The sequence below is a fragment of the Phoca vitulina genome, unplaced genomic scaffold (assembly GCF_004348235.1).
Source record: "Phoca vitulina isolate PV1807 unplaced genomic scaffold, GSC_HSeal_1.0 scaffold40, whole genome shotgun sequence".
In the NCBI taxonomy this organism is placed as follows: Eukaryota; Metazoa; Chordata; class Mammalia; order Carnivora; family Phocidae; genus Phoca; species Phoca vitulina.
This window is the reverse complement of record NW_022589743.1, coordinates 15,283,852-15,309,613: the sequence shown is the minus strand read 5'-3', so window position 1 is coordinate 15,309,613 and position 25,762 is coordinate 15,283,852. Positions and strand designations below refer to the sequence as shown.

General features: G+C 39.2%; 1 protein-coding gene across 9 annotated transcripts in view; it reads left to right on the top strand.

Moving 5' to 3' along the window:
- The window catches only part of ACACA (acetyl-CoA carboxylase alpha), a 279,886-nt gene that overhangs the window by 128,309 nt on the left and 125,815 nt on the right, over window positions 1–25,762 (top strand). For all 9 annotated transcript variants that reach the window (XM_032428663.1, XM_032428660.1, XM_032428658.1 and 6 more), the window contains 8 exons: window positions 137–325; window positions 1,019–1,119; window positions 2,051–2,139; window positions 6,802–6,926; window positions 14,144–14,257; window positions 15,472–15,585; window positions 16,611–16,700; window positions 18,245–18,363. In XM_032428663.1, the coding sequence (XP_032284554.1) occupies window positions 137–325; window positions 1,019–1,119; window positions 2,051–2,139; window positions 6,802–6,926; window positions 14,144–14,257; window positions 15,472–15,585; window positions 16,611–16,700; window positions 18,245–18,363 (941 nt within the window). The remainder of the gene's footprint in view (window positions 1–136; window positions 326–1,018; window positions 1,120–2,050; window positions 2,140–6,801; window positions 6,927–14,143; window positions 14,258–15,471; window positions 15,586–16,610; window positions 16,701–18,244; window positions 18,364–25,762) is intronic.

Here is a 25,762-nt window from a genome sequence, read left to right as displayed (position 1 = left end):
GAGAACAAGGGCAGTGTTAGATGCCTATATTACAGTTTCACAGTAAATACTGTATGGTACTGAATTTAGAGATATCACTTTATTTTGGGGATTGTGTTAATTTTGTCTGGATCTTATTTTATTATTTTCTTCTCAGGTAAAAGACTGGGTAGAGCGGTTGATGAAGACCCTCAGAGATCCTTCCTTGCCTCTCCTAGAATTGCAAGATATCATGACCAGTGTCTCTGGCCGTGTTCCCCCCAATGTGGAGAAGTCTATCAAGAAGGAAATGGCTCAGTATGCTAGCAACATCACATCAGTCCTCTGTCAGTTTCCCAGCCAGCAGGTATTTATAGAGTGACATTTTCTCTACTAGCTACCAATTCTGGAGTTCATGTAGTATTCCTTCCTGTTTGGATCCTCTCTCTGGATCTTGTGCTTTTGCAGTCTTGAGTGTTGCTGTGCCCTTCACAAAAGTGTCTCAGGATATAAGCCCAATAACAAAAGTATACTATATGTGATGAAATGTAAAGTATTTGTGGTTATGAGGAAAACCTACTGGCCATGTACTTCATAGAGGTTTATTCTTGGGCCTGTGCCCTAATTAGATGAATTTTGTGAATTTAAAGTAGGGAGATATTTGAAGTTTTATTAGCAACAACTTCCTTACTACCCCCGCAGCATGCTTACCTTTGCCTGTGAAGCTAATTTACATGTAGGGAGTTAGGCTAGGCAAGTAGGGACTAAAGTTTGGACCTTGACTATAAGCATATCCTGCCTGTCAAGGGCCTCTGGTGGGGTGGTAGCTTTTGTGATACACTCATTAGTTCATCTGGGAAGGGGTGAAAAGAAATAAAAGTTGCTTATTTCACACAAGCCTCTAACCTATGCCCAGTAACTTCCAGTTGCTCCCAACATGTGAAAGACAGAAATGATCATGTTATAATTGAGATTACTAGTTGTGATGCTACACAGGCTAATACTTTGGGTCCCTTTGTTGGGTTGGGTTCATTTTTTTTTTCTCTTTCTTCTGCTTTAGATTGCCAACATCCTAGATAGCCATGCCGCTACATTGAACCGGAAATCTGAGCGGGAAGTCTTCTTCATGAACACTCAGAGCATTGTCCAGCTGGTTCAGAGGTAGTTACATGTAACTCCAGAAGAAAGATTCTTTTCTTCTAAGTAGTCACCAAGAGATTTACCTCAGGTTTGACTAGAGAAATTAGAAAGCACTTGTATCTTAGAAAATACCTTGTATCTTCTAAGTACCTTAGAATTGCGAGCTAAAATATTTCTGATTACTTCTTTCTAGTCTACATCTTTCTGTCGATTATTAAGGCACAGAAATTTCATTGCTTTCTTTTTCCTTGCAGTTTTTTTTTTAAAGATTTTATTTATTAGAGAGAGATGGCGAGAGCAGGAACACAAGCAAGGGGAGTGGGAGAGGGAGAAGCAGGCTTCCCGCTGAGCAGGGAGCCCGATGTGGGGCTCGATCCCAGGACCCTGGGACCATGACCTGAGCCGAAGGCAGACACTTAACAACTGAGCCACCCAGGCACCCCTTTCCTTGCAATTTTGATAAAACTCCTAATTTTTCTTCTGGCACAGGGCCGAGTATGACATTCATTCTTCTTAGCTTATGGAGCCAACTGTTGGACAGAAGGAGCATTGACAGAACATTTTCAACTTTGAGATGCTCATAAATTTTTCAGATAGCTCTTAGCCATTTCAGGAGTATAGTGATCATTGATTCTTAGCAGTGGGAACTGAACCAGAGTGCTGTTAGGTAGGGCTATCAAGTGGTTTTGGGGGTTTTGTCCTTTTTTTCTCTCTCCTTTAATTAAAAAGAAAAATCTTGTCTATAGGCAGATTTCTTAGGCTTAGAATTTAAGTTGATCTGGTTAGTTGATTTTAGGCTGGTCTCTGTCCTGTCCTAGAATTCAGTGGGAAAGCAGTTCAGTAGAAAATCTAGAAAGTAAACCTGGGCTCTGGGCTTATAATTTAAATAGTCTGTTATTTAATAGTGTTAGCCTGTCGGGGTTTTCACTGGAGGGTTTTTCTGCTTGCATAGGTACCGAAGTGGCATCCGAGGCCACATGAAGGCTGTGGTGATGGATCTGCTGCGGCAGTACCTGCGAGTGGAGACCCAGTTCCAGAATGGTAAGCCTCTTCCTGAGGACTCTGTTTCTGAGAAAGGTTCCCTGTAGGACTGTGCAGTCACTGAGCCAATTCTTCCTGTCACTAACACCTGCCATGAACAAACTCTTCCCCCTGTTACCCCTTCCTTAAAAACTAAACCTCCATATCCCACTGGTGCCCAAGAAAGGACAACAAAACACAGCTTGATGAGATTGTGAATCCGGTGTGCTTCTGGGAAAGAGTTGAGATAATTTTTCTAGTAGAGATGAGTATTCCTTGTTGATGTCTTCTTGACCTTGTTTAGTGAGAGTTGGTTGAGTCATGACCAGGCTGAAATTGAAAAACTCTATCTGAAGAGCTTGCCTCTTGGCAGCTAATCCACAGATTGAGCCACAGTCATCTGAAAAAGGCTCAGATTTTCCAGTACTTTTCAGTGTATCATTTCAGTGGAATTTATCCCTGGCTTTCTCTGAAGAGCTTCATTAAATGATGTATGAAGTTTCTAAATGTGAAACACCTCTAGCTAAGATTTTAAAAGCTTCGTACTGCTGATATTGCTTCCTGCCACAAGGTGGCAGTGAAACATCATAGAATTTGAAATACTACTAATTGTTTTCTTGTATGTTTTGCTTTCTTTTGCATCTTTTAAAGGGTGGCTGTGCCACTCAAAATCAGCAAAAATACTCAAGTAAAAATTAGCAAACCAAATCCAACAATGTGTAAAATAATACATCACAACCAAATGGTCTTTATCTCACTAATGCAAGCTTGGTTAATATCAGAAAAACCAACTACTGTAATTTATCATCTAGTAGATTCAAAGAGGAAGAACCATGGTCATCTAAAGATATGGGGGAAAAATTTGACAAAATTTAATACTCATTCATGATAAATAAACTCTTGGCAGATGATGAATGAAATGGAACTTCTTTAAACGTGTAAAGTTCCCATACAAAAAACATCCTTAGGTACTTCATGCATAATGGTAAAATTGAAAGCATTGTTGAGAGCATCCCCTTTAAGACAGGAATAAGACAAGGACACCTGCTCTCACAGCTTCTATTCAGCATCATACTGGATGTCTGAGCTGGTGCAGTAAGATAAAAAGAATTAAAAGGTATGAGAACTAGAAAAGAGTAAGGAAATAAATCTGCCACCATTAGATATGATGTCAACCTAGAAAACCTCAAAATATCCACATATTTATTATTAGAATTAAAGTCTAACAAGACTGTTGAATGCAAAAGTCAATATACAAAATCTAATACACGTTTGAATTTTTTATATCTTTATAGTACAACAGTTGTTTAGAAAAGCAGTTTAGAAAAATAGACCATTTAAAATAGCAACCCAAAATATGGAATACTAGGGAATAAATCTAACAAAAAATGTACAAGCCTCGGGACACCTAGGTGGCTCAGGCGTTGGGCGTTTGCCTTTGGCTCAGGTCATGATCCTAGGGTCCTGGGATCCAGCCCCACATCGGGCTCCCTCCCCGGCAGGAGCCTGCTTCTCCCTCTCCCTCTGCCTGCCGCTCCCTGTGCTTGTGCTCTCTCTTTCTCTGTCAAATAAATAAATAAAATCTTTAAAAAAAAAATGTACAAGCCTCTTTTGAAGAAAATTATAATGAGTAAACAATAATAAAGATCTAAGTAAATATCACAGTCTTAGATTGGAATATATACTTGCAAAGTATTGATTCTCCCTGAATTCATCTATAGATTCATTGATGTTCCGGTAAAAATCCTAGTAGGGAATATCCATGGAATTTGTCAAGCCAATTCTAAAATTTACATGAAAGAAAAGCCTGACAATAAACAGGATACTTCTTTTTTTTTTTTTTTAAAGATTTTATTTATTTATTTGCGAGAGAGAGAGAGAATGAGAGACAGAGAGCATGAGAGGGAGGAGGGTCAGAGGGAGAAGCAGACCCCCCGCTGAGCAGGGAGCCCGATGCGGGACTCGATCCCGGGACTCCAGGATCATGACCTGAGCCGAAGGCAGTTGCTTAACCGACTGAGCCACCCAGGCGCCCTAAACAGGATACTTCTAAAGAAATAGAAGGTGGAAGGATTTGTCCAGTCAAATATCAAGATTTAATATAAAACCATATTAATGAAGAGATTGTGATATTAGTGTAGGGACAGATTAATAGACCAATGGAACATAATGGCCTAGAAATAGATCCGCACATATATGAAAACTTACATTATAACACAACAGGCATGATCATGAGGAAAGGATAGACTTTTCAGTAAATCATACAACAATGGCTTATTTATTTGCAAAACCAAAAAAAAAAAAAAAAAAAAGAAATTGGATCCCTATCTTAAACCATATGCACAGAAATCAATTCCAGATAAATTAAAGACTTAGACATGTTCTATAGAGGCAAAACTACTAATTTTTTAGGAGAATAGCCTTATGAACTCAAGGTAGGGAAGATTTTGTCATAGAAGACACATAAAGTGCAAACTATACAGGAAGAGGTTGATTAATTTGACTCCACTTAAGAGCTTCTGTTCATGTAAAAATCCGCAAAAGAGACTGAAAACATAAGCCACAAAGTAGGAGAACGTATTTACAAAACCTGCATCTAACAAAGGGTGTTAGTAAATAAGTAAAAGACAACCTCATAGAAAAATGGGCAGAAGATAATTCACAAAAGAGAGAATACAAATGATCCACAAATTTATGAAAAGATGTTCAAGCTCATTAGTAATTAGAGAAATGTGAGCATAAATGAGTTTGGCAAAAATTAAAAAGTTGGATCATCTTCCACTGCTTCTGTAAGTGACAGTGCAAATTTCCAAAGTGCAAACCACTTTGGAAAAGTTTGTCAGAACCTAATAGAGTTGAACATTTTAAATACTCTTCAACGTAGCAATTTTACTCTTAGATAATAGACTCTAGAGAAACTCTTACATATAAGGAGACATATACAGGCCTATTCGTGGTAGCATTGTTCGTAATAGCAAGAAAGGCAGGCAACAATTAGAACATACACAAGTAGGATAGATAATTGAATTCTAGTATATTCCTACAATGGATTTCTATACAGCAGTGAAAGTAGATGAACCAAGTTACACATCTGAACAAAAGGATGAATTTCAAAAACATAACATTGAGAGATAAATGAAATAAATGTAAAGAAAAGCCAAAGAATGAGTAACATAAAATTCAGCTTAGCAGTTGTTTCTGAGGGAAGCACATAGGATCCTTCAAAGATAATTAAAAATGTTCTAAGATAGATGGTAGTTACCTGGGTGTTTATTCTTCTGTATGTATATTTCACAATAAAAAGTTTTTAAAAAGGGAACAGTTGGTATCATTGCTATCTTTCTGCTTAGGGTCTCTGCTGTCTCTTCCCTGGGTAAATAATCTTTTTATTTCTCCTGGTGCTAGTAATTCCCTTTACCAAGATATATTTCTGTTGTCTCTTCAAAACTTTCTTGGTTGGGAAAAGTACGAATTTGTATAGGACAACCAGTTTTTAAATAGCCTCTATTTCGTTCTCAATGGGTCTTGTGTGAGATTGTCAGTTCTTAAATATTGTAGCCCACTGTTACTCAAATATATTTAGTTTCATTTTGAAAAAAATCGATCTCTAATATTTAAAACACAGCCGAGTTACCCTGATTGAATGTACTCAGTATTCTAGAAATCCATGATAATACAGTCGAACTGTTCTGGTTTGTAACTTAACATGGATTCTGAACTGAGGTGATAATCCTTTCGTATTTTCATGATTTCATAAAATTTTGACCTTGAGACTTTTCAAACACAAATTCTCCTTTACTTAGAAATTTAATTCTGAGGTAAACTGTTTTCTGAAGAACTGAATATTATATCCCAACGTGAAGCTTAGGCCTCTGTTGCAAAGCATAGCTTTCCTTGTTGGAACTAACCTGCCCCTGGTGGCCTTATAAAGGGCCAGTGAAAATATGCATAACTGTACTCTCCCTACAGACCTTTTGACTTAATGCAAAGTTCTCCTTGATCTCTGCCTTAGTTTGGATTTGGAAGCCTAGGCGTTGCTTAGCTGTTTAATGGATTTACAGGGCAAAATGTTGATTTCAGAGGTAGCAGCCATCCCTCTGTAGATATTGACAAGTTTGTATGGTTTTATTTTTGAGCTAAAACTGTTCCTTATAGTTAGGGTGAAACATTTTCAGTGAGTCAAACATGAAACCAGAATCTCAAGCCGGGGGCAGACTTTAAAGATCATCAAGTTTAATGGTATTGACATTTCTTTTTAAGCAGCAGAACCCTCTCTGCTAAGGAAATCATTCCAGGAAGCTAAATGAGAAAGTTTAGAGTGAGGGTGGGGGTTTGGAATTATCAACAACCACCCAGTCTCTAAGACATACTTTCCCTCCACCCTTTTTTTTTGGGGGGGGGGGATGAAAATGAGGCTCAGAGAGGTAAAGCGATTTTCCAAGAAGCACAAAGGAAATTGGTAACAGAGCTAGGCTTTGAGCCCAGGTCTTAGACCAGATTGCCTGACTCCTAGTTCAGGGTTTCTTTTACTAAACCTCACTGCCAATTCTGTACAAATTCATCCAAGCAAATTCTTAAGGTGTTTCCTCTCACTGCTTATCAGGTGAATCATATAAAAAAACAAATCGCATGTAACTGAACATTCATCCATGCATGAGGACCAGTTCTCTTTGCTCCTTGCAGGTCACTATGACAAATGTGTGTTCGCCCTTCGAGAAGAGAACAAGAGTGACATGAACACTGTACTGAACTATATCTTCTCTCACGCTCAAGTCACCAAGAAGAATCTTTTGGTCACAATGCTTATTGTGAGTACCATTTTTCAGAACCTATAAGGATGGTTGATGTGAAGAAAGCATTTCTCCTTCTGAGGTTCTGTGGTCAGAGGAAAAGCTCCTTGTCTTTTGTAATTTGGGGATGAGTGGTGCTTGGGTTGTAGGTGAACAGTTTCTTACCTCTCCCTCTGTCCTTGACCTGAAGGAACCTGCTCCAGTCAGGAGAGGCTTGTTCTGGCTATTGTGTATGCAGTCCTGCACAGGAACTCAGACAGATCTCTTGACTCTGCTTAGAGATGCCTTGTGCTTCCCCATCCCTGCTGTCACTCATGACAATAGCTTTAAAATGTTATCTAGCCAGTATCCTTTGTCATGATAACTCTTGTTTGTTCCGTGAATATAAGGGCTCTTATGTCCCAAAACTTAAGAACAAAAAACAGTGTTAGAATTTCAGTACTGCCCCTCCCACCAAAGAAATTTAAATTTATTCTGCATCTTCTTTGGGTCCCTTTCTCTTTTACCTACATGGAACTCTAAGCTCAGATTCTTGTACTGGTAGTGGATACATGCTTTTTTCCCCATTGCCTTGTAATATGAGAATTAGTAGAAAGTGGGAAATAGAGGTGAGACTAGTAAATGTGATTAGAATTAATGTACATTTGACCAATGGGTAGAAGTTTTGTGGACTTTGGACTTAAGGATTTTTAAAGATGATTTGTAAGTCCTTCACTCCTAGAGTTTTCCAGTTGAGTTAGTTCTAGGAATCGGAGAACAATAAGACTATTCTTAGCGTCCCCACCCCATGAACAGCTGCATGGCTACTCTTTTTTGGGGACTGAAGTACCTATTTACTCCTAGAATTTCCTCTCTTGTCCCTTTGTGGAATTAGCATTCTTGGTACCTTGATTCCATCATTACTTCTCGGAGGGGAAAAAAAAAAAACTATAACTCATTACTGCTGTTTTTTTTTCATAGTTCAGAATAAAGGGAAACTATCTAGTTCACGTTTCTGGTTAACAATAACACCACAACTTTATATCTGCCTAGCTGGTTAACTCTCAAAGATATAACTTTTTTTTTAGAATAGCCACTTTTAAAAACATGTAATTACAGGGAGAGTTCATTACCTTTGCTACCCTAGAATGGCTAGATGGTAGGGAAATCAGAAGATGCATTTGAAAGGAAAAAAATATGTATCAGCACTATGTAATATTTCAACTTCCCCAAGTGACAGGTTTCGGCAAAGAAGTGCTATTATCTATGGCAATTTGCTGATTTTTTTTTTCTCTCTCAATCAAAAGAAGGAAGAGATCTCTGAGCAGTTAGTTTTTTTGTTTTTGTTTTTATTTCAATACAAGGATTGCTAATTCTCATTTGGATAAAACAGGACTTTCTGGCAGAAAAGAGTAATGAGGAGGGAGTGGAAGAATCTCTCAGTTTGGACCTACAATGGGGTGTATTTGCCTTTTTAGGGAGCTAATGATGGTGAGTTTTCATTTTATTATGATTCCCTTTTTAAGGACTTAACAGTTTTCTGCACTAAAAATAGACCAAAGCCCAGAATCCTTGGAGCAGCAGAAGAGTAATGATCGTCCAAGACTGTCGCTGGGTTTCTTAAATTCTAATTTGTAAGATATAGGGGCTCGGCTCGCTCCTTTTGCGGAGTGATTGTAAGTAACGCTTGCCTTAAGAATCTCATTATTGGAACACGGAGCCATATTTCCTCTGAGAATTCTGGAGTAGCTTTGAGCCGGGGCTGTTCATTTCTCAAGTAATCACGCTGGTGTGATGGAGAGAGAAAATGGCAGCTGTTCGGAGCTCAGGCCTTCAATTTTCTTCAGAGTCCAGTCACTCAAGTGTGTAATTACACGGGGGGTGCTGCAGAGGCGCTGGGCCCTGTCAGAGAACTGGTTTGAGGCTTTGCTTTCTGCTTCTGCCAGTCAGGACAGGCAGAAGCCAATGGGGCTCTGACTTGCTGCTGTTCTTTCTTCCCCACCTTGTCATCCTGCTTACTTCTTACCTGCATGGATGGTGCCCAAACTTTCTTTCCAACAGGCTGAGCTCTTTGGAGAAAAGCGCTGTTGTTAGTGTTTGGGTTTGGGTGACTAGGGTGGATGGGGAGGAGTGGGGGAGGGGGGGGAGGAAAAGGTTGAAGATGTGAACGAGAAAGATGGATTTGTCCTTTTCTTTATTTTGGCATTTCACATTTTTCTTAAAAAACAAACAAAAACAAAAACTCAACAAACCAAAACTCAGCCAACACAGTAGGATCTGTAGGCTTTTGTATCACTGAATTTCTTTTGAAATATCCGCTGCTTTCACCTTATCGTAGAGATTTGGAAATCAAGAAGTTAACTGATACGCTTGAGCTGAGGACCAGCTAGCCATGTCCTATGCAGCAGGAATGAGAGCTCAAGAGGTGTTCCTTTCTGATCTGATATTACTGAATACCAGATGTGGGTTTCCTCATTCCTTCTTTGGTAATGGTCAGGTCTCATCCCCATCACCCCACCCCACATCTGCATTAATGTTAATGGCTGGTAAAAGCTATTTTACTGGTTTGGCTCACTCTTTATGTAGGTCTCACTGTCTTTTACAGATATCACCTGGACATGGTAGCATTTGAATTCCCCAGCTTGTGTTCTCTGCCACTTCCCCTTTCTCTGCTTACCTTGGCTTCCTGATTGATGGTTATGTGCCCAGCATTTCAATCTTTGCTTTCTAGAAGTAGGATTGTTGATGGTGTGCTTTGCTGAGCTAGATGATGATTTCTGGGGCTTTTGAACCTAGAGGGAGGGATCAAGACAATCAGGCTTCTGTGAATCAGTGTTACAGGATGTGGGCTGCTCCAAGGAAGCCCTCATCCCCTCCAGGCATTAGCATAGCGCCTAGTAGTAACTTGCCTCAAGGACTCTTGAGCAAATTTGTTCTAATCTTTCACCCTATCTGGAAAGCAGAATACCAAGTAAAATGCTAAAGTCCTATCATTTTTCCTCCATTTGGAGGAACATGGTGCCTCGATTAAAACCAAAGTCTGGAAGATCAAATTTATTTTTTTGAAAGCTCTTTTTATTTCTTAAATTTAATTTCATAGGAGGGGCGCCTGGGTGGCTCAGTCATTGAGCGTCTGTCTGCCTTCAGCTCAGGTCATGATCTCAGGGTCCTGGCATCGAGCCCCGCATAGGGCTCCCTGCTCAGCGGGAAGCCTGCTTCTCCCTCTCTCACTCCCCCTGCTTGTGTTCCCTCTCTCGCTGTGTCTCTCTCTGTCAAATAAATAAATAAATAAAATCTTTTAAAAAAATAAAATAATTTCATAGGAAAAAGCTTGGAACATTGTTTACATTTACTTAGAGATACGAGATTTTTTTTTTTTTCTTTTTGAGAGAGAGCTCGAGGGGGGAGGGGCAGAGGGAGAAGGAGAGAGAGAATCTTAATAGATGTGGGGCTCGATCTCACAACCCTGAGATGGAGACCTGAGCTGAAATCAAGAGTTGGACACTTAACCAACTGAGCTACCCAGGTCCCCTTATTTAAGAGATTGTTTAGCCAAATTAAGCAGTTTGGCACCAATACAAAGTATCAACATCCTTGTAGCTGTCTAGATAGCAAAGGACATATCCAGTAGCCACCTTGATGCTGAGTAGTCCTCCCCTCACTACTTATATGTTATTTCTGGTATGGTCCACATGAACATGATACAAACCATGCTCCTTATGAGTAATGCTGTGCCTATGAGCCTCTGATTTGGTTTAGATGGGGAGCCTTTCCTTCTTCCTCTTAACATGACTGCAAATAATTTTGTCCAACGTGTAAATAAAGAAGTCTTTCTCAATGAACCCAAGTTTACTGTATAAGGGTGATATTAACAATGTCTTGTTAAACCTGTCCCATGACGTCCTTGGAATGTCAAAAAGTCCAGCTGTGACTGGAAAAAGCTACCAGTCCATTGCTGATTTTGGGATTAGTGCCTCACCCAGCTGAACAATAGTTAATGTCTTGAGAGCATTACACATTAGTCACATTCCATTTTGAATTGCCTTCAAATCTTAGGATGCTAAGATCATGTTGCATTATACTGGGCTCTTCTGGCAGTCAGCTGCATAACTTTGACTATGGTTTTGACACTTAAGCATGTTTGTTATATTTCTGCAAATCTGAAATATGCCCTGTTGTTAGCCACCATCCAGGTTAAGAATAAATATGAGAAATAAGTGTGTGATACACAGCCTTAACTATTACTGAATAATTATGTTCACTTTGGCCTACAGATTTATGCAAGTAACCTGTAATCCAAGAATCAGCACGTAGGCTCATTAAAAGAACCTCTTTCTATTGAGGAAGCACATCTACGGACATAGTCACCATTTAATGTCATTGTTACAAAGTATTCACCAGAATTAGATGGTGATGTTGGACTTCCCATAAGAAGCCTGTCTCTAGGCTAGAGGGCCATAAACTTCCTTCTGGATGTTTGTATCTTCGGATGGTTGGTTCTGATAAATAGAATGGTCTTTAGTCCCTGGCGGTTTCTTGTAGGACCTGAACATTGTCCAGGTCAAGGACAAGAAAAGGTTGAGAAGGTTACTATATATGTGATTTTCTATTGCCAGTCTTTTTCTAAGTACTCATGATGACAATGGAGAAAATAATATTTGAATGAAAGATCCAAGTCCGGATAAAGTAATGGAGGTAGTGGTTTATTGGTACTGTATTTGATGCTTCACATCCCAGAAAGGTCCGGGAAGACTTTTGGTTGGTGATTGTGAATGAATAATTACTTCCCGATTATTTTTTTTAAATCCTCCATAGTTCACTTTTCTTTCAGATACTGTTTCTTTTTCCCTACCCGTCTTCTCCTTCCTTTTCTCTTATAGTGGAAAGATGAAACAAAAGTCGTTTTTTAAAAAAGTGGTTTTGTATGTTAAGTTAGAACATGATCTATAGGTAGGCAAGAGGATAGCTCCATTTTTATGTGTGTATTTTAGTTTAATCTCAAAAGGTAAACCTGGATTTCCTTTCAAGGGAAAACATTCCATATCAAAGCTGTTGTGTCTGATACAAGTAGGTAGCTAATGTTCTTACTCTGTCATGTCGGCTTTTGTTGCTAGATGTTGAGACTTGAGTCTGGCTGTTTGCAGAGAAGCTGAGTTTTATTATTTAGGACACCTGTTAGGTTTTTAGATCTTTCAGTGAGTCTTTCTGATGAATGGAGTAAGAACCTCAGAAAGGAATATTTATCTCTATTAGGAACATTGGGAAAAGAGGGATTTGGTAGGAAAAACTTGTCTTGGTTTCCCTATCCACTGTTAACCTGTCTGTTCTTCTGTCTTCCTGTGGTCTTGTCCCTGGTGATTTTACATACTCCTTTGACATTCTCTTTAGCTCCATAGTTCTCAACAAAAGATGCAACCTAGTTGCATTTTCTCCCTCCTTTTTTCTTTTATGCCCTAGGGTAGGTGGAGAGGCCCTCTGGTCTATGACTCCATGCTCAATCGAACCCTGGATTTATAGTCACCTTTTAGCCGCTTCTCCCCTCCCCTCTCAGATCAGTGAATTCCCTGAACTGAACAGGTGAATCTTCCCACTCAGATCAGTGAATTCCCTGTGTTTAACAGGTAAAAACAATACGTGCACTTCCTTAATTATAAATCCCATCATGTGTTTTACGACTCTGGACATTTGGAGTAGACTTCTGGTTGGTGGGTTGGAGAACCAGAAAGTATTTCCCGTTTCAAAATGTTTGAGAAGGGACATCTTGGTGGCCCGGTTGGTTGAACATTCAACTCTTGGTTTTGGCTCAGGTCATGATCTTGGGGCCGTGAAATCGAGTCCCACGTTGGACTCCGCGCTCAGCGTGGAGTCTGCTTGAGATTTCTTTTCTGTTTCTCTCTCAAATAAATAAATAAATATATAAAATATTTTTAAAAAGAAAAAAAAAATGAAACCTTCTTCCAAGCATGGTGGTGCTGACTACTCCAAAACTATTTACCCTGTGATGTGGAAGGTAGTAGGGGCTGTGGAAAAGGTGTTTTGGGAAATGCATATCTGCCCCAAAAGCCGAAAGCCTCAAACTTTTATTTATACTGTTGTGATAAAGGGACTATAAAGAGTATGCCTGAGATGAGGAAGGTAAGTATGACATGGAGATTCTTCAGGAAAAAGGCTGATAATCAAGGTAGGAAGAAAATCAAAAGACAGCAGCAGTAAGCCTTTGGGGATCTGGTCATCTTTCATGTCCTGTTGGTATAGTAGAGGGAGAATAAAAATTCACTATAAAGGCAATTATTTCAAACTCCAAGTAGAGGAACTGTGCCTAAACGTGTATATTTTATGTGGTATGGTGTTAGGAACTTCTATAAATAGCTCTGTAAATTTTAGAAAAGGACAGACATTTATAAAAACCACATCTGCAGTTTTCTCAGTTTAGATGAAAATTACATGGATAATGGATGAATTTAGGGAATAGAACTAATATTTTGCTGGAGAAGAAGCATTTTTCTCAAAATATGGTAGAGATTTTTTCTTAAGAAATTTTAACTTTTAGGAGAGGAAGGACCCAATTGAATAAACCCATGGACTATATAATAGGAGCTTGGTTTTTCCCTCTAATCCATCTAAGGATTCACCAGGTTTAGTTATCCTGGAATGATTCTTGGTACAGCAAGAGGATAAATGATTTCGGGTATAGAATTGTCAGCATATGAGATGGTGTTTTTATTTAGTGTGTGTTTTTAAATGAATAATTTGTTCTTGTGCTTCTGTTTTGCACCCTTCTGGGATGCTGAACATTTGGTGTGTGGAATGAAAACCACCAGGAGTGGTTCCTTTTGCTTTATTCTGCCTTCTTTCCAAAAGTGGGAGAGGGAACAGGAAAGCCTTTAGTCCCCATATTATTTAAAATCTCTTACAACTCTGAGGCCTCATCTGTTATTTTTTACTCAGAATCCCCTGACCCCTTTTAATGGTCTCCGATGATTTCTTCTGTGTGTTGAAAGTACAGTGTCAATTTGTAAAGGAATTCACTAGGCATTTTGAATACGAATGACTGAAGGATTTGGGTTTCTCCTTTGCAGTGACTTCCTCTGGGATCTTCTTGACCACATTGTTTGGGATAAAAATAACAAGAACTTTGCATTTTCTTATGAATCCAGCTATGTTTACTTTGGTTTTGTCCCCTTTTCCTGTTTCAGAGTTCTAGCCACAGTTCTTTTTAATGTGGATGTGTATATGTTTTTCACACTAACAATTAGGACCAATTGTGCGGACGGGACCCTACTCTCACTGATGAGCTGCTGAATATCCTCACAGAGCTAACTCAACTTAGTAAGACCACCAATGCCAAAGTGGCACTTCGAGCACGCCAGGTAAAGACATGTGTTGATTATCTTGAGAGAGAAACGGTTTTCACAGATTGGGTGGTCTTAGAAACAGTGAGCTTTTACTCAGTCGCCTGAGAAAGATTGTGCAATTTTCTATGTTATGTCTTCTCTTTACCCTCAGAACAAATGTTTTCATGTAGTATGTTTTTTAAAGAGAAAGGAAAACATTCACGTTGAGTCTCTTTAAAATGGAAGTCGTTTTCCCCCTTATAAAATTCTGTTACCATTTCCTACCTTTCTAGGAGCCTTGCAATAGTAAACCAGGGTCACGTGGAGGAAAGGAAGCTAAGGGACGGCAATAAACTCTATTTTTCACTTCCCAAAGGGAGCTTAGAAGCACGTGAAAACTTTTTTAAGTGTGTAGGAAAAAATCAAGTGTGGAAAGCAGAAAGATAATGCAATGAATCTGAGGTGCTAGCAATCAGAACAACCCTGGAGAACTCTGGTTAGTTTCACCCTGTAGTCTTCATTTCCATTCCAAAAGGTTTCAGCAGGGAAGCCAAGAAGTGGTGCTCCCTGTTTCAGTGCATGGGCATTGACAAGGAAGCAGCATTTGAAGCTGTTCAGTGACCTTCTGCTTTCTCCACAATTGTATCCATGTCACTGAGCTACTCAAAGTTACTGAACCTTTCAGTGACCTGCTGAGACTATTCAGGTCCCACCGTGTCCCTGTGTGTTTGTGACGCTGCTCCTCAAATGCATTGGTGTTACATCCCGACACCTTCTCCTTGATACCAAGTACCTGGGGCGGTCAGAGCAGCTTTTCCTAGTCCTTCTTTCTACTTCAGAGTTGCAAAAGCCTAGCTCTGTTGCCTCCACCTTCCCCACAGCTGCTCCCTGCCAGACCTGATTCCCAATTAACAGCTAGTCACGCAGTCCCCAGGACTAGCAGCTTTGCAATGGTAAATCATATGCACTGAGGGAACTTGATTGAAGCTGTTGTCTCTCCCCCCCACCGATCCCCCCATGGGAAATTGCCCACAACACAAATCATGGTGAGAGTCAACCGAGATGCAGTATTTGGTGGCACTGGCTTTATGTTACAGGACCTAGAAGTTGTTTCACTTGGTCTCTGTTTTATCTTTGATGCCTGCACTTACAGATTTATATTTATTGCTTTTGTATCAGAGCTGCCTAATAGGAGGCTAGAATAATCACTCCCTCAGGAACTTATGCCTCTTATTTTGCTCTCACTCTAGGTTCTTATTGCTTCCCATTTGCCATCATACGAGCTTCGCCATAACCAAGTAGAGTCCATCTTCCTTTCAGCAATTGACATGTACGGACATCAGTTTTGCATTGAGAACCTGCAGGTATACATGTGGTCCTTTTCTACCACTGTGGTAGAAACAGTAAAACAATAAAGTTGTCCCCTTTATTCCCAAGCATGATTTAATTAATCGGTGTATTTTGATTTTCTGTGGTAGTGAAATTTCATGCCTTGACTTTATAAAATGTTGTATACTTACGATATTTTTTTCATAAAACTGTTTTGTAGTTGAACTTAAAAATCAGATAGGCCTGCCTTGTTAGACGTGTTCTGTTGAAGTCTTTACCTCTTGTGCTTTTTATCCAGAAAGTATTCTGGGCTAGAATTAAGTGGTCGCTGGTTGATGTCTGGTATTTGAGTCGGATGGGTAAATAGGTAGTTGTTAGTCTTCTAGAGACAAAACTACTTAAGTCATTTAAGTTTCATTTTATTATAATGCTTACTAGTAAGCTTTATACAGAGCCACTTTTATAGAAGAGTATTGGCTAATTTTACTACTAATTGGAAGGACCTTGACTATCACTTTTTTGACAACATCGTTTTCTCAGGAATGACATTCTATTTTTCTACCTATAAATAAGAGTAATACTGTTCTGTCTAGCCAAGGGAGTCTTCAGGCTTTCTGTCAGATTTTCTTCTGGAGAACATAGAGAGGAGGAAAGGATGTTTTTGTTTACTTGGTTCATAGTTGAAATAGAGGGTTTCAACTGGGGTCCAAATCTGTGGTTTACCGTAGTGGAGGGTTGAGACAATATTTGAGAGGTTGAGTACAGATATATGTCAGGAAGGATATTAATATGGTCATTAATAATGTGTTGTTAGTGTATTACTTTTAAGAATTTTACATATATTAATTCTCCTGATGCTCACAACAGACCCATGAGGATACGTATCATTATTTTCCCCATTTTGTAGCTAAGGAAGCTGGGGCACAAAGAAGGTAAGTTCATACATGACATCTGTAGACAGAATTCTTGGGTTACTGAGTGCTTCAAAATGCTAAATACTGTGCAATGAAATCGGTCTCTTTTGGATGTAGTGGTTCAAGCTTGTCTCTGTGCCTTCCAGAAACTCATCTTGTCTGAAACATCTATTTTTGACGTCCTCCCAAACTTCTTCTATCACAGCAACCAGGTAGTGAGGATGGCAGCTCTGGAGGTGAGCTTTCATAGCAACACGATGTGACCTTTTTCTTGGTTTCTAGCTGATTTCTTCTGTCCACTTGGCTACTGTATCAGTCCTTTTTATTTGGCCTTAAGGTTGGTGCTTTACAGTCTTCTTTTCCCCTGAAACAAAGACTTGCTTTACTCAAGTGTTTCAGCTGAACTAATCACCACTTCTGGGCTCCAATCACGGGAAAATAGCTGCCAGCATTTTTCAATAGTCTCTACTTTCCAGATATTTGAATTCTCTCATTTCAGAATTCCCTATAAAACAATAAGTAAAAAAACATGGCTGACCAGAACATGTACCATTTTGTGATTTGGGCCAAATAAAATGGATTTTAGTTATCTTCTGAATTTTCAGGCAGCTCTTTTGAAATATTTTGTCATGAGAAAGAAAGTAATAATAACATTTAATGAACTGTGTTTTAGGTGCTTCACGCTTTTTCTCATTTAACCCTACCATTACTTCATGAAGTAAAAAGAAAGTTAGACTCCGAGTTTGTGACTTGGCCACATTTATGTAGATAATAAGCTGAAGGGTTTGCAGACTGAACCCAGGTCAGTCTGACTCAAAGACTTTCCTGTTTCCACTACAGCACTCTACCTCATTAAGCACAAAAATTGCAGGCCCTGAATACTGCTGTAAAATTGCCAAGTAGATGTTTTTTGAAGATGAAGAAAAGGAGTGTTTTAGATGACTTTATGTAACACAGCATCACTACAATCTGTTGCGAGCTCCTTTGGCTTACTTTTTATTTGTATTCTGTGGGTAGAATATAATGTATCGTACTCAGTAAATACCAAATTTTAAAAATATCTAAGTTTCTTAGAGTGCTTTCATGTCATTTAATGAGAAATCTTCTTATATACCTCACATGATGGTAGAATCCCATGTAGCATTTTCTGTGCATGACAAATTGGCTGCGAAGTGCACAAGGTCAGACTGATGGTTTTTGCTGAGATGGAGCCTGTTGCTGTTTCTTTTAACTCTTGAGTCAAGTTAGTACGTGTGAGATACTATGTCACATTATGTCTTACTGCTCTTGCCTACGGTTTGGGGGATATGAGTAATCTAAAATAATTCGGGGCAGTGGGAAAACAAAGATAAAGGATAGTGAAAGAGTTGAAGTGTCTCTGTCTTCTGCCTTCATTGCGCAGGTGGCTCAGAACCAGTACCTCTCATTTTTCTCGCTGCTTGCTTTTATCTTCTGTTGGGATGATCGTGCGCAATGAGTTAGTAGTTGTGATTCTATATGCTCGCTTTTACTAATGATCAAACCTTCTCCTGAGTTTGGGTTAGTGTGAAAGGTTTATGGCCCAGCCAGAGGTATCCAGCAGAGGCAGGGCAGTTTTATTTCCATTTATAGTCACGGGTATAGTTTTAAGACTTTAGCTTTATTAATTGAAGCAAGTTATTTATGTTCAGAGCCTTCTTCTACATTGCATACCTCTTCTCAGGAGTATCCTTTTCCTGGACTAAGCATTTCTTAGTTTTTGTTTTCGAAGTGTATTTACTGAGGATTACTTTTTGACCAGGTTTATGTTCGAAGGGCTTATATTGCCTATGAACTTAACAGTGTACAACATCGCCAGCTTAAGGACAACACCTGTGTGGTGGAATTCCAGTTCATGCTGCCCACATCTCATCCAAACAGGTGAGTTTGAACTGGGACGTACTTCTGAGCCAGCCAGAGATGTATCAGGAGAGTTAAGAGGAGTAATGTATGTGACAATTCCATGCATTTTTGGTTTTGGCTAGAAACATAGAGCAGAAAATGAACACATTTAAATCATGAGAGAAGAGCCTCTTGGTACCTACTTTTTTTTTTTATCTTTGAGTCTACTTAAGATAAAAATTTGAGGGTTGCCTGGGTGACTCAGTTGGTTGAGCAGCTGCCTTTGGCTCAGGTCATGACCTCAGGGTCCTGGGATCGAGCCCCACCTTAGGCTCCCTGCTCAGCAGGGAGTCTGCTTCTCCCTCTGCCCCTCCCCACCACTTGTGCTTGTGCATTGTGTGCTCTACGTCTCTCTCAAATAAATAAAATCTTAAAAAAAAAAACATAAAAATTTGAGGATTACTCCATCATTCATGTTTCCTTGTATTATGTCATTGAGGAAAACATAGTTCTTTTCTTTCTTTTCTTTTTTCAGGTCAGAATTTACTGGCATTTTATTTGCTGGAACTTTGCTAGAAAATCACTTTTTTTAGCAGTTTAAGTCAAACAGTTGGAACATGAAAATATCTTGGGTGGGGGTGCCTGGGTGGCTTGGTTAGTTAAGCATCTGACTCTTTTTTTTTTTTTTTTAAGATTTTATTTATTTATTTATTTGACAGAGGGAGACATCGAGAGAGGGAACATAAGCAGGGGACGTGGGAGAGGGAGAAGCGGGCTTCCTGCTGAGCAGGGAGCCTGAGGCGGGGCTCGATCGTGGGACCCTGGGATCATGACCTGAGCCGAAGGCAGACGCTTAACGACTGAGCCACCCAGGCGCCCCTAAGCGTCTGACTCTTGATCTCAGTTCAGGTCTTGATCTCAAGGTCATGAATTCAAGCCCTGAGCTGGAGCCTACCTAAAAAAAAAAGAAAAGAAAAGAAGTTGGCTGGAATGCTTTTCTATATATTTGTTATAGGTTAATTGAAACTTAAATCAGGTTTTAAAAATCACACTTCAGAAGCAAACTGAAATTCAACTAAACTATATAATTAAGCCATGCTAATTCCATTATTTTTCCTTTCCTAAGCCGTTTAAGAAGTAAAATGTACATACAGAAATTTATTTTAGTATTGCTTTGGTTTTAAGATGAAACTACTTTATCTTGTACACTGATTTATTTTTAAAGTATTCTGAGGCACTGAAAACTGAGGAATCCCACCCACACATATGTTCATCCCCTCCTGTATTTTCATTCTTTTTAGTAATACCATAGGAAATATAAATACCACAGCCAATCATAAGCTGCCCCCCTCCATTTCTTCTTTATGGGCTTTGGTTCTTCACTTCATATTACAAAGTACTGTGTCTTCGGGGATCCTTAGTTATAGACAACAGAAATGGTTTTGTTCTGAATTGCTACTTCACCCAAAGCAATAGAAACCATTCCTAGAGACAAAGAAGTCTGTGCTGAGACTTTTGGCCACTGGATGCCACTGTTGATCCAGCAGAGGCCAGCAGATGAGCAGAGGCATCTTCAGAAAAAGTACTTCTCTTCTTTGTCTCAGAAGATCCTTTCACATCTCTACCTCAAAAATACCTTATGGCTGGCAGAGAAAAGCATATATCCTTGATTTAGCAAGCATCTCTCGGTACATTTTTGCCTCCATGGATTTCAGAATCTCATTTTCTAGAAACGAATGGTTGTCCTTCAGCGAGCGGCGGAGTACTCCCGGCACACATGGGCTCAGCACTCCGTCGTCTTTCTTCTCCTGCATTCCTTGAATAATTGTAGAGAACTACATGCTATACTTAATGCTCTTTGTAATTCTCAGGACATTCTGCTTTTCTTCCTGCTTTCTACTACCTCTTCCCTGTGGGCAATGATTTGTAGTCATGCTGCAGAGCTGCTTCTGATTTCCTTCCCTCCTCATTGCTCCCCTTGTCTTTCTGAATTGCTCTCCCTGTCCTACTTTTTATTTGAGGCTACATGTCCAGTTTGGTGAAGGAAAGTCGACTGGAAAATGAGAGAAATGCTTCTTAACTGTTTGTTAAGAAATCTTATTCACCCTTCCATCTCAAGGATATGAATCTTGGTTATTCCTGGTATGGCTTCAAAACTTGGATGCTTGTCCCTCCCAGCATCTGAGGTATACACATCTCTATGGATAAAGACCAGACTTGAATAGAACTGTGATCCTGTTTTCTCTCTCCAGTCTTCTGTGGTTGTATGTATATGAAATTGTAAATTGCTAGATTATTGTTAGTAGTATTAACAGTACTACTAGTACTATAGATATAAAGGTGAAGATGAGGACAAGTAAAGGAGGTTAGGTAAAATAATCCTTGTGAAAACCAGAAAAATGTTAAAATTGCTTTAATGCTTTTTTAGATCTAAAGTCCTTTTGTTAGCTTAGGAATGTAAGATGCTATCAGATTTAATCACCGAATGATATATCCAATTATAGAGTATGGCTTTTTCACTGAATTATAGATTTGCTACTTGAATTTAGTTTTTTTAAGATTTTATATTTTCTTACAAATGTTTTTGTTACAATTTGAAGTTATGACTTCATTCTGACACCAACTGGCGTACTGCCAATTCAATTCTGACGCTAACCACCTGAGTTAGATCAGATAACACAAGTTAAGGGCTCGGTCCTTCACAAAACTGTCCCTACTTCAGATGGGGCCACAAGTGGGGTTCCCAAGCCACCTATACTCCTGACCAACTGACTACAAATTTGGGGTTTCCCATGACCCCATCCAGTTTAATAATTCACTAGAACAACTTACAGAAATCAGAAAGCACTATACTTATGAACACAGTTTTATCATAAAGGACACAGATCAGAACCAGCCAAACGAAGAGACCCTTGGAGTAAAGTCTGGGTGGGTGCTGAACACAGAGCTTTCCTGTTCTTTCCCTTTGGAATCAGGTACTCAACCTCATAGCATATCAGTATGTTCACCAACCACAAAATTCTATTAAAGTTCAGTGTCCAGAGTTTTTATCAGGCTTTCATTACAGTGGCATGATTGATCGAATCACAGATCACATTAAACTCAATCTCTAATCCCTCTCCCTTCCCCAGAGTTCTAGCTGGCTCAAAGCCCCCTACCCTCTAATCACATGGATGGTCTTTCTAGTGGGCAACCCTGTGCTGAGTTATCTCATCTCTTAGCATAAACTGAGGTGTAATCCAAGAGGCATATGAATAATGAAGATACTTCTGTTTCTTTTGAGAAATAACAGGAATTTAGAATCTCTCTCCCAGGAAGCAGGGACAAAGGCCTGTCAAATTCTTTATAATAGGCCAGCTCATCTTATAAAAGAATTCTAGGGTCTCTTAATTTTAAAGATTTTATTTTTATTTTAGAGAGAGTGCCTACAAGCTGGGGGAGGGGCAGAAGGAGAGAGGATCTCAAGCAGACTCTGTGTTCAGCGCAGAGCCTGAAGTGGGGCTTGATCCCACAATCCTGAGATCATGACCCCAGCCGAAACCAAGAGTAGGACACTCAACCAACTGAGCCACACAGGTGCCCGAGGGTCTCTTAATTTTAACTAGTTTTGAGGCAAGTTCCAACTTTTCTCCCCACCTCTGGTACTATTGTTCTTTCCTATTATTGTTTTGAACAAGCAGGCAATGAGCATACTGGTTTTTATTCTACAGAAGTAAGTTACAGGAGATGATCTATCAGTGTCTATTCCACTCCCAATCTCCTAAGGCTCAAGGACACAATTATGTCCACTAACCTCTAGACTAATGATTCTCAGAATTATTTTGGAAATATTTTTAAAATACTGACTACCAAGATTCTAATTTTTTTTTTTTTTAAGATTTTATTTATTTAGAGAGAGAGAATGAGATAGAGAGAGAGAGCGTGAGAAGAGGGAGGGTCAGAGGGAGAAGCAGACTCCCTGCCAAGCAGAGAGCCCGATGCGGGACTCGATCCCAGGACTCCAGGATCATGACCTGAGCCGAAGGCAGTCGCCCAACCAACTGGGCCACCCAGGTGCCCCAATATTCTAATTTATTTTAAACCAAACTCCAGGGGACCACTCTTTGAAAATTGTGATGAGCACCTGCAGTTAAGGATCATTGCTACTAGATCAGCAGTGTCCAATAGAAATACAATGCAAAGCCACATATGTTAAATTCTGTTTTTTGTTGGCCCCATTTAAAAGGGAAGAAGAAATGGATAAGGGGTGCCTGGGTCAGTCGGTTAAGTGTCTGCCTTCGGCTCAGGTCGTGATCTCAGCATCCAGGGATCAAGTCCCAGGTCGGGCTCCCTGCTCCGCCGGAAGCCTGCTTCTCCCTCTCCCACTCCCCCTGCTGTGTTCCCTCTCTCTCTCTCTCTCTCTCTCTATCAAATAGACAAATTTTAAAAATCTTTAAAAAAAGAAACATAAAATTACCTTTAACATTTTCTTTAACCCATCATATCCAAAATACCATTTAAATATGTAGTAAAAAATTGAGATACTTTATTCTTCATACTCAGTCTTTGAAATTTAGTGTATTTTATACATATAACATGTCTCTATACAGATTAGCCATATTTCAAGCACTTCATAGCCACATAGACAGCTCAACTCTAGACCAAAAATTAATTAGGACAATCACACTGAGCCCTCTTTTTATTTTATGTTAGTGGTAGTGCCCCTGGGATGGATTTAAAAAAAGAAAACAAAACAAAAACCTCTTATGTTTCTTGTTCTTAATAGTTACAGGAATTATGCACACCTGATACTATAGGTGTTCTACAAGATTTTATGCATGCTTTAAAAATTACTCAGTGAGAACAGAGGGCAAGCATATGAATATACATATTTTACTTATCAATGCAAAACAGAATTTTACAATATTTTTCCCAGTTGGAGTTAACAAACCAAAAATTCTTGGGGGAGAAAACAGATACATTCTTAAACCAATTTTTTACATTTTCTTTCCTGGTGCTTGGTTTTCACATTCCTAGTTAGGCATTCATTTGAAGTAGACTAAATTTGTCCAGAAATCCTTAGAAGTGAGTATCTTTCTAAGTGTTATCAAAGCAAGACTACAGTCTCTTGTTGTGTATGGGGTCACCTGGTGGAATTCCATTCCTGCAGTTTATTTTTGACTAGTGATTTAGCCCTTGTGGGTTGGGATGAAACATAGCTCTCTGCAAACTGACGACAGTAAGAGTATTTTTTCTGAAAAATGCCTTAGATACTGTTTGACTTGAAGACCCATCCCATTGGGACATGTTTTGATTTTTAGAGAAGTAGGCAAAACACAAGCAAATTCCATTGCAAATGAGTGAAGCAGCCTCCAAGAAGGGAGAAGACACCCTTTTGGGGGCACACTTGGGCAGTTAGTGTGTGGCCAACATGTTTGGTGCCTTTTTATTTTTGTTTAAATGCATCACGGGACTTTGTATTGCTTGACATTTTCAAATACTTTTTTTTTTAAAGATTTTATTTATTTATTTGACCGAGAGAGAGACAGTGAGAGAGGGAACACAAGCAGAGGAGGAGTGGGAGAGGGAGAAGCAGGCTTCCTGCTAAGCAGGGAACCCGATGCGGGGCTCGATCCCTGGACCCTGGGATCATGACCTGAGCCGAAGGCAGACGCTTAATGACTGAGCCACCCAGGCGCCCCTCAAATACTTTTAAAACTTACTGTGGGAAGAACACTTAAGTGAGATCTACCCTCTTAACAAATGTTTAAGTGTACAATATGTTACTGTTGACTTGAGGTTCTATGTTGTGCAATAGATCTCTAGTGCTTTTTCATTTTGCTCGACTGAAACTTTTGCTTGACATTTACTTACTGTATGTTTCAGTATAATTGGACAGTGGGCTTTTTTCTAATACTCAATATTAAAAAACAAAAAGATGACTGAACAGTTTCTTTCTAATCTCTCTTATTTTCTGCATCATCCTTCCTGCTAGGTAGGCTTCAGTCAAGGCAAGGTATATTATCTTCTTGATCTTTTACCCAAGACTTCCAAATTTTTTCTGGGGGCTGTAGTTGCAACTTATTTGACATCTCCAGCTCTTATTCACCAGAGCATCCAGTTATTAGAGCTTCACTCAGGGAAGCTCCTGGTATAGATAGACCCTGACCCTTTTCTTCTTAAATTCCTTTCACTTGAACAGAAACTGCGGAGATTTTCCTGACTTAAGCATAATAGGAAACCTATATATGTGTTTCTTCTGAGATTTAAAGGCTCTTTCCAGTTGCATGAGAATTTTTTTGATGGGAGGGGATTTTTGTTTTGTTTTCTTTTTTTGTTTAAAGATTTTAAGTGATCTCTACACCCAGTGTGGGGCTCGAACTCATGACCCCGAGATCAAGAGTTGCATACTCTACTGACTAAGCCAGCCAGGTGCCCCTCTTGTGGTTTTTTTTTTTAAACGTGCTTTGTAACCAGTTAGCAATTGTTTTTAAAGTAGTGAGTGAGTTTTTTTCAGTCATTTTCTTGGTGTAAGAATAGTTAGGACAGCTGGTCTGCACTAAAGAACATTTTATTATTATCCAGACTTTTAGGATTTATTTCTCTTGTCTAAGATTTCATCAGCCCAGCTCTTTAGTGAATTCAACCAGTATTTTGCATGGATTGATCCTTGAGCTCAGACTAGATCATTCAGCGTGCCTTTTTCTCTTCCTTCCTCCAGTGAGGCTCAGGGCTTAGAGCCCCAAGGATGTGTGTGTGTGTATTCGTCTTTTTTCCCCATCCCAAAACCCTAGTTGATCACTCTCTGGTGCTGGTGATGGAGAATAAACTAAAGCATCATTCTGAATGTCTTTATTTTTGGCAACTCATGGAATCATTTGACATTTAGGATTTCACTTGGCTTTGAACACATTTAAGTAACTCAGAATAATCTGAAAACAAATAAGTTCTTTAGTCAGTCTATGTATTTGATCTTTTAAATATAGCTATATTCATACAAACATATGTAAAATGTTATCCCATAAACTCTGGCTGTGCATATTATGATAATCTGGGAGTGTGAAATTTAAAAGTCCAAATGATTTTCATAAGTAACACACATTAGTAAACAGTTTTTTTTTTTTAACTTTTAATCTGTGATTCAAATAAAAAGCATCAAAATTGATGCGGGAGATAGAAGTATATTTTGTTGTATGTTTCTATACGTATATAATGGGTGAGGACCTATTGGTGTTTATTTCCACCTATTTCTTAGATGGAAATCCATGCTTCAGTTAAGTCAAGTTGCATTGCATCTTCTCTGCTGTTTGCTTCTTACGAACTTGGCCTTCTATGTTAAAATGTTTTAATTCAAGCACTTTCTGTTTCACATGTGTCACATCCAGAAGAGGTTGGCTGTGTTTTCCCCTGATGGCACATGTTTTGGTCATGACTGAGTTTAGGCTCCTTGGCACCTTCA